The sequence below is a fragment of the Salvelinus alpinus genome, chromosome 15 (genome assembly GCF_045679555.1).
Source record: "Salvelinus alpinus chromosome 15, SLU_Salpinus.1, whole genome shotgun sequence".
NCBI lineage: Eukaryota > Metazoa > Chordata > Actinopteri > Salmoniformes > Salmonidae > Salvelinus > Salvelinus alpinus.
In genome coordinates, this window is record NC_092100.1 from 5,998,253 (window position 1) to 6,006,996 (window position 8,744).

General features: G+C 43.2%; 1 protein-coding gene across 1 annotated transcript in view; it reads right to left on the reverse strand.

The window, feature by feature from the left end:
• LOC139539412 (bcl-2-related ovarian killer protein homolog A-like) overlaps positions 1-8,132 on the reverse strand; it is a 46,165-nt gene extending 38,033 nt beyond the window's left edge. The window contains exon 1 of the mRNA XM_071342343.1: positions 7,575-8,132. Coding sequence (XP_071198444.1) covers positions 7,575-7,797 — 223 coding nt within the window. The 5' untranslated portion in view covers positions 7,798-8,132. The remainder of the gene's footprint in view (positions 1-7,574) is intronic.
• Positions 8,133-8,744: the final 612 nt, after the last annotated feature.

Genomic DNA, 8,744 nt, shown 5'->3' on the forward strand with positions numbered 1-8,744 from the left:
TGTGTGGATGGATGCAGACACAGCGATCAGCTTGTTGGGTGTGAACTGGGAGCACAGTGCTGTAGCGGTGGGACAGAGAATACGGCAAGAGAGAGGGCTTTGTCCTGAGCCCTATACTACCAATCCGGAATAATGAGTTAGCGAGGTAACTTTGGTCAACTCGGGATAACCGGTAACATGAAAGTGGCTCACCTTTTAGCCAGGTAAATTTCTATGGCAATGAATCCTTCAGAACTAACCTGCCCCAGGGCAGGCTAACTCAGGGCTAACTCTGTTTATCCTGCATTCAGAACTAACCTGGTCCAGGGCAGGCTAACTCAGGGCTAACTCTGTTTATCCTGCATTCAGAACTAACCAGGTCCAGGACAGGCTAACTCAGGGCTAACTCTGTTTATCCTGCATTCAGAACTAACCTGCTCCAGGATAGGCTAACTCAAGGCTAACTCTGTTTATCCTGCATTCAGAACTAACCTGCTCCAGGATAGGCTAACTCAGGGCTAACTCTGTTTATCCTGCATTCAGAACTAACCTGGTCCAGGATAGGCCAACTCAGGGCTAACTCTGTTTATCCTGCATTCAGAACTAACCTGGTCCAGGGCAGGCTAACTCAGGGCTAACTCTGTTTATCCTGCATTCAGAACTAACCTGGTCCAGGGCAGGCTAACTCAGGGCTAACTCTGTTTATCCTGCATTCAGAACTAGCCTGTTCCAGGGCAGGCTAACTCAGGGCTAACTCTGTTTATCCTGCATTCAGAACTAACCTGGTCCAGGGCAGGCTAACTCAGGGCTAACTCTGTTTATCCTGCATTCAGAACTAGCCTGTTCCAGGGCAGGCTAACTCAGGGCTAAATCTGTTTATCCTGAATGAAGTGTCTGAGCTGCGAGTTGAGGACCAATGAAATCAGATTCAATCTGTCTCGCAAAGATTGTGTCATCTTCCCCTTCAATTGTGGAGGACGACTGATTAAATATTTTATTAATCAAAGGTTTTTGTGTGTGTGTAAAAAAAAGTTATGTTAAAAAACCTATCACATTAAACATTTATAAGGACAGCATTTGGTTTCCAAACTATACGTTTGTCGCGTGATTGTTTTTTGAAATGTGCGTAAAGGCAAACTGACAGCCGCATCCAACCATAGACATACAGTGTATTGGGAAAGTTTTCAGACCCCTTGACTTTTTCCACATTTTGTTACGTTACAGCCTTATTCTAAAATTGATTAAATAAATGTTTTCCCTCAACAATCTACACACAATACCTCATAATGACAAACCTTATTTACATAAGTATTCAGACCCTTTGCTATGAGACTCGAAATTGAACTCAGGTGCATACTGTTTCCATTGATCATCCTTGAGATGTTTCTACAACTTGATTGGAGTCCACCTGTGGTAAATTCAATTGAATGGACATGATTTGGAAAGGCACACACCTGTCTATATAAGGTCCCACAGTTGACAGCGCATGTCAGAGCAAAAACCAAGCCATGAGGTCGAAGGAATTGTCTGTAGAGCTCCGAGACAGGATTGTGTCAAGGCACAGATCTGGGGAAGGGTACCAAAACATTTCTGCAGCATTGAAGGTCCCCAAGAACATAGTGGCCTCCATCAGTCTTAAGTGGAAGAAGTTTGGAACCACCAAGACTCTTCCTAGAGCTGGCTTCCCAGCCAAACTGAGCAATCGAAGGAGAAGGGCTTTGGTCAGGGAGGTGACCAATAATTCGATGGTCACTCTGACAGAGCTCTAGAGTTCCTCTGTGGAGATGGGAGAACCTTACAGAAGGACAACCATCTCTGCAGCCCTCCACCAATCAGGCCTTTATGGAAGAGTGGCCAGATGGAAGCCACTCCTCAGTTAAAGGCACGTGACAGCCCACTTGGAGTTTGCCAAAAGGCACCTACAGGACTCAGACCATGAGAAACAACATTCTCTGGTCTGAAGAAAGCAAGATTGAACTCTTTAGCCTAAATGCCAAGCATTCTAGAGAAGAATAGGAGAAACTCCCCAAATACAGGTTTGCCAAGCTTGTAGTGTCACACCCAAGAAGACTCGAGTCTGTAATCGCTGCCAAAGGTGCTTCAACAAAGTACTCAGTAAAGGGTCTGAATACTTATGTAAATGTGTTATTTCCGTTTTGCATTTTTCATAAATTTTCGAAAAACCTGTTTTTGCTTTGTCATTATGAGGTAATGTGTGTAGATTGATGAGAAAACATATATTTTGTAATACATTTTAGAATAAGGCTGTAATGTATTAAAAACGGTGGAAAAAGTCAAGGGGTCTGAATAACACTGTATAATCCATAGATGGCAGTTCCCATTCAAGTTAAGACTGGCAACCATTGCTATTGTACCCATGAGATTAATAGTCAAATTGCCAGGGTTATAGGTTCAAACCCCTTCCACGGATTATACTGTATGTCTATAGCCAGAACACAACAAGCTGTTCCACAGATAGGAGTGGGAAAATGTGGTTGTGCGTTGATCATTTTTATTTAACTAGGCAAGTCAGTTAAGAACAAATTCTTATTTACAATGACAGCCTAGGAACAGCGAGTCAACTGCCTTGTTCAGGGGCAGAACGACAGCTTTTTACCTTGTCAGCTCAGGGACTCGATCTAGCAACCTTTCGGGTATTGGCCCAACGCTCTAACCACTAGGCTACCTGCCACCCCATAAGCACACCGAAGACGGCATTAAAATAAGTAATAAAATAAAGACGACACTTCTAAGAGCCTATTTCACACCATAGTCTGTTGAATTTGCAAGATTACTTTACTTCATTTCGATTTCGTCACAAATGTAAATGTGGCACTGACTTGTTTCAGCAATGTTTCAATGAAGAGTTTGGCATTCGACATGTGTGACATGCACACGCAGTTACAAGCCTGCTGGAGTTAGCTGTAAGCGGTCGGGCGAGCATAATCCACCGTCGTAGTACGGATGAAGCTTGACTTTGAAGCTAACTGAAGCTGGCTAGCGTTATAAAAGATTGAGTCGGTTTGCAAATAGTCTGGGTAGCCATTTGATTAGGTGTTCAGGAGTCTTATGTCTTGGGGGTAGAAGCTGTTAAGAAGCCTCTTGGACCTAGACTTGGCGCTCCGGTACCGCTTGCAGTGCGCTAGCAGAGAGAACAGTCTATGACTGGGGTGGCTGGAGCCTTCGACAATTTTTAGGGCCTTCCTCTGACACCGCCTGGTATAGAGGTCCTGGATGGCAGGAAGCTTGGCCCCAGTGATGTACTGGGCCGTTCGCACTACCCTCTGTAGTGCCTTGCGGTCGGAGGCCGAGCAGTTGACATACCAGGCAGTGATGCAACCCGTCAGGATTTTTTATTTTTATAAATGTTTTATTTCACCTTTATTTAACCAGGTAGGCTAGTTGAGAACAAGTTATCATTTACAATTGCGACCTGGCCAAGATAAAGCAAAGCAGTTCGACACAAACAACAACACAGAGTTACACATGGAATAATCAAGTGTACAGTCAATAACACAATAGAAAAAAAGAAAGTCTATATACAGTGTGTGCAAATGGCATGAGGAAGTAAGACAATAAATAGGTCAAGTAATTACAATTTAGCAAATTTACACTGGAATGATAGATGTGCAGATGATGATGTGCAAGTAGAAATACTAGTGTGCAAAAGGGCAGAAAGAAAATAAAAACAATATGGGGATGAGGTAGGTAGATTGGATGGCTATTTACAGATGGGCTATGTACAGCTGCAGCGATCGGTTAGCTGCTCAGATAGCTGATGTTTAAAGTTAGTGAGGGAAATATACGTCACCAGCTTCATCGATTTTTGCAATTCGTTCCAGTCATTGGCAGCAGAGAACTGTAAGGAAAGGTGGCCAAAGGAGGTTTTGGCTTTGGGGATGACCAGTGAGATATACCTGCTGGAGCGCGTGCTACGGGTGGGTGTTGTTATCGTGACCAGTGAGCTGAGATAAGGCGGAGCTTTACCTAGCAAAGACTTATAGATGACCTGGAGCCAGTGGGTCTGGAGACGAATATGTAGCGAGGGCTAGCCGATTAGAGCATACAGGTCGCAGTGGTGGGTGGTATATGGGGCTTTGGTGACAAAACGGATAGCACTGCGATAGACTGCATCCATTTTGCTGAGTAGAGTGTTGGAGGCTATTTTGTAAATTACATCACCGAAGACGAGGATCCCTAGGATAGTTTTACTAGGGTATGTTTGGCGGCGTGAGTGAAGGAGGCTTTGTTGCGAAATAGAAAGATGATTCTAGATTTAATTTTTCGATTGGGGATGTTTAATATGAGTCTGGAAGGAGAGTTTACAGTCTAACCAGACACCTAGGTATTTGTAGTTGTCCACATATTGTAAGTCAGAGCCGTCCAGAGTAGTGATGCTAGTCGGGCAGGCGGGTGCGGGCAGTGAACGTTTGAAAAGCATTCATTTAGTTTTACTAGCGTTTAACAGCAGTTGGAGGCCACGGAAGGAGTGTTGTATGGCATTGAAGCTCGTATGGAGGTTAGTTAACACAATGTCCAAAGAGCCAGATGTATACAGAATGATGTCGTCAGCATAGAGGTGGATCAGGGAATCACCCGCAGCAATAGCAACATCGTTGATATATACAGAGAAAAAGAGTCGGCCCGAGAATTTAACCTTGTGGTACCACCATAGAGACTGCCAGAGGTCCGGACAACAGGCCCTCTGATTTGACACACTGAACTCTGTCTGAGAAGTAGTTGGTGAACCAGGCGAGGCAGTCATTTGAGAAACCAAGGCTGTTGAGTCTGCCGATAAGAATACGGTGATTGACAGAGTCGAAAGCCTTGGCCAGGTCGATGAAGACGGCTGCACGTTACAATCTTTTTTCGATGGTGGTTATGATATCGTTTAGTACCTTGAGCGTGGCTGAGATGCACCCGTGGCCAGCTCGGAAACCGGATTGCACAGCGGAGAAGGTATGGTGGGAATCGAAATGGTCAGTGATCTGTTTATTAACTTGGCTTTCGAAGACTTTAGAAAGGCAGGGCAGGATGGATATAGGTCTGTAACAGTTTGGATCTAGAGTGTCACCCCCTTTGAAGAGGGGGATGACCACGGAAGCTTTCCAATCTTTAGATTGGGCTTTGAGGGCACTATAGTGTTGAATGCTGAGCTGTAGTCATTGAATAGCATACCTTACTGATAGCATACCTTACTGATAAGACCATGTCAATTTTCTCTCCGTCCCATCTATCCCACTATCCTCCCCCTCAGTGTTCCTCTGGAGAGGCCTGCCTCGGATAAATGAGACCGAGGGCAACCCCCCCCCCCCCCCAATGCCACCACCTCGTCTCACTGAAGAAAGACTGAGGAGTACAAGTACAGCCCAGTGTGGGACAGCAACAGTCGAGGAAGAGGTACTGTTTCTGATTCAAATCATTTTGACACTTGATGTTGATCATTTGGATCAGCTGTGTAGTGCTTGGGGAAAAACCAGAAATACTGTTCTGTCTAGACTAATCACATTCCCCACCTCACCTCTCCCTGGCTACTGCATGTAGACATGATTAAACTCTATGAACACATGGACTATAATTCAGTCAATGTTTGTTACCTAAACCTGTTCGCTTTCTTTGCCGACCACAGGTTAGATATGAGAGATTTGCTTGTTTAAAATAAAGGTGTTAGTGTTGCTACAGTTTGCAAACAAAGTCTTGTGACACTATATATATATATATATGTGTTTTTCCAGGTGAATCTCTAGGAGAAAAAAAGTGTGACACCAATCATGCCCCCGAGGGCTGGAGATTCACGATGAAGATTAGCAGATCAACAGACTCGATGCAAGAGCCCCTGGGCACATGCCCTGCATGCCCAGTTGGTATTCGGTCATGATTACTACAAGTTTAGATAGCTGGCTTGTCACGAATCCCCCCCAGAGTACTGCTGCTCATTCCGTTCACCAGCTCCGGAGGTCTACGTCACCGGCCTTCTAGGAGTCACTGAACTGGATCATCACCACCAACCCCGGACTGTCTTGTCTCATTACGCACACCTGGTTCCCATTCCCCCCGATTAGTATGTGTATACAGTTGTAGTCGGAAGTTTACATACACCTTAGCCAAATACATTTAAACTGAGTTTTTCACAATTCCTGACATTTAATCCTAGTAAAAATTCCCTGTTTTAGGTCAGTTAGGATCACCACTTTATTTTAAAATTGTGAAATGTCAGAATAATAGTAGAGAATGATTTATTTCAGCTTTTATTTATTTCATCACGTTCCCAGTGGGTCAGACGTTTACATACACTCTTGTAACTCGTACGTCTTAAATTCCATTTTGAATATGGTTTAGATATGGCTGAGAACAAAAATATATTGAGTGTCAATGTTGTCTGGACACAACGTTAGCTAAAAACGTGTGTAGCTAGCTCCTGATGCTAGGAGATGAGTGGCTAGGTTTCAGTTTTGCATCATAGTTTGGGTACCTAGAAAATATAGATTTCCAATGAAGACATGCTGCATTTCTCACCTTGAATTAGACAGAATTAAGATCACAGATCATACAGTCTCTTTTTCTGTTTCTCCTTCAACCAAAATGTAATATTAGCCTGTTAGCCCCCATGTAATTTTGTAAATGTTTTGCTGTAAAAGATAGCAGAAAAAGTATTGTTGTTAATTACATCAAACGGGAGGCAATTTGAGTGTCACTGTTGACAATTCAGTGGATTTTCTTAAATGTCTTCTTAAAGAATCCCTACGGAAAAATGCTACATTTCTATACTTCCTTGCAGCAAGAGAACTAGCGGTACCGTATTCGTTCCGTAATATGGAGTACTGACGGAGAAAGGACTTGAGGAAAAACTCACTTCAAGAGGGTGCTACGAAATTAATGTCAAAACGTAGTTGTCAAAATGTAGTTGGATTAATCAAAATCTAATTGATGCTTTCATCTTTTCTCATCCAGCACCTTGGCAATGAAGCCAAAATATTGGCGATCAATCTACTTTGAGTGGGGCCGTTTCTATGGCGATTTAAAGGGAAAGACTCAGAAATACACAATGAAAACAAGAACAGATTGTCTTCGCGGAAAGTGGATATTGAAATTCAGTCTGTTAGCTTTGTTAATATATATTTAAGCCAATGTTATCACTCATGTTTTAACTCACGAATCTGCATCCATTAGTTACTATATATTTTGTCAGTTGATGTTTTAAGTTAGTACCGTTCTGTCGCGGAGAAAAGACCACTTTTTGATCATGCCTGTGATGCCATCCATTCACTCTAAACATACTAAATTCTCAGTAAATCGTCTTAACTTTTGATAGACACGGGGTTTTGGACAATTGTTTTTCTGACCGAATTTTCTATTGAATGGACATATGTGTATAAATCTTTAATTAAATCATAATTTTATGGATGGACATCCTATAACATGCGTTACTGGCTGAAAAACTATCGTTCCGTTTATAATATTTGGACATTGTAGACAATCTATTACCAAGTGCTTTCTAACATGGTCTAAAATAGGATGTACAGCCCTTATAGGTACGCAGCCTGTCATTCAGACAGACACAGTAGCCCACCAATATACACAAACTGCGTTCTTACCTAACCACATGAGGACAGAGGAGATCTCTCCAAGCGTCCCACCTGATGCCGACAGCTGATGCTCGGGCTTCGACCACCCAATCCCGGTCCTGTTCAGCCTGGAATGGATGAAATCCCTGCATAGCGCCTTCGCCTGTGACACCAGCTCCTTGTCTGTGGGGGATCGGTCAAATACTTCCATCACTTCTGCCGCGAATACTGAGGAGCGACGCAACATCTCCATACCCCAGTCCCCAGCAGCAGTTAATCACAAACAACCCGCCTGCCTGGCGCTGGCTCTAATCCGCCTGCGCCTCCACCTCGATCGCCGTTTATGGTCCTCTCTGTCACCAGAAAGCTACTTCCCTACCTCCTCCCTCGCGTTGAGGGCGTTTCGAAAAAGAGGGATTATTGAATGTCTCTCCACGAGCGTAGAATTGCATTGGTTTGTTCACCGTCACGGTGCACACCGGCTCCCTTGCAATGCCAAATTCATATTCCTTGAGTTATTGGCTGATTTAAAAAATATAAATATATTTAACCTTTACTTAACTAGCCAAGTCAGTTCCGAACAAATTCTTATTTACAATGACAGCCTACCCCGGACAAGGCTGGGTCAATTGTGCGCTGCCCTATGGGACTCCCAATCACGCCTGGATGTGATACAGCCTGGATTCGAACCAGGGACTGAGATGCAGTGCCTTAGACCACTGCGCCAGGGAGCCCAATTTGACCTACCCTGATTATACATTGACCTACATTATCACTACACAGAAACTTCTATTGGTAGTCGGATTAAATCAGGCTGTAATACACAATGAATTGGTTTATAGCCTGAAACATTTGAGTACAACATCGTGTAAATGTACCTTACAAGACAAAATGTAGAATAAAAGTAGATTTGAATTTACTCTCCTGGTTGTCTGTGAGGTTTGGCATTCAGCTGCTCGAAATTAGAGACAAAATATCGACAGGAAAGTATTGTTAACTTTTTAGAGAGCCGGTAGGTATATGATTCCTGCAGGTATACAACTAGTTTTATATTGGATATATTCAGTTCTCTCGTCTATAACTACAGTATGACAATTAAAATAGTATATTCTGAATCAGGAGAGTGTGGAGAACGATCCAGACCTTTTTTTTTTGAATGAATGTAATTTAAATATATATACAGTACCGGTCAAAAGTTTG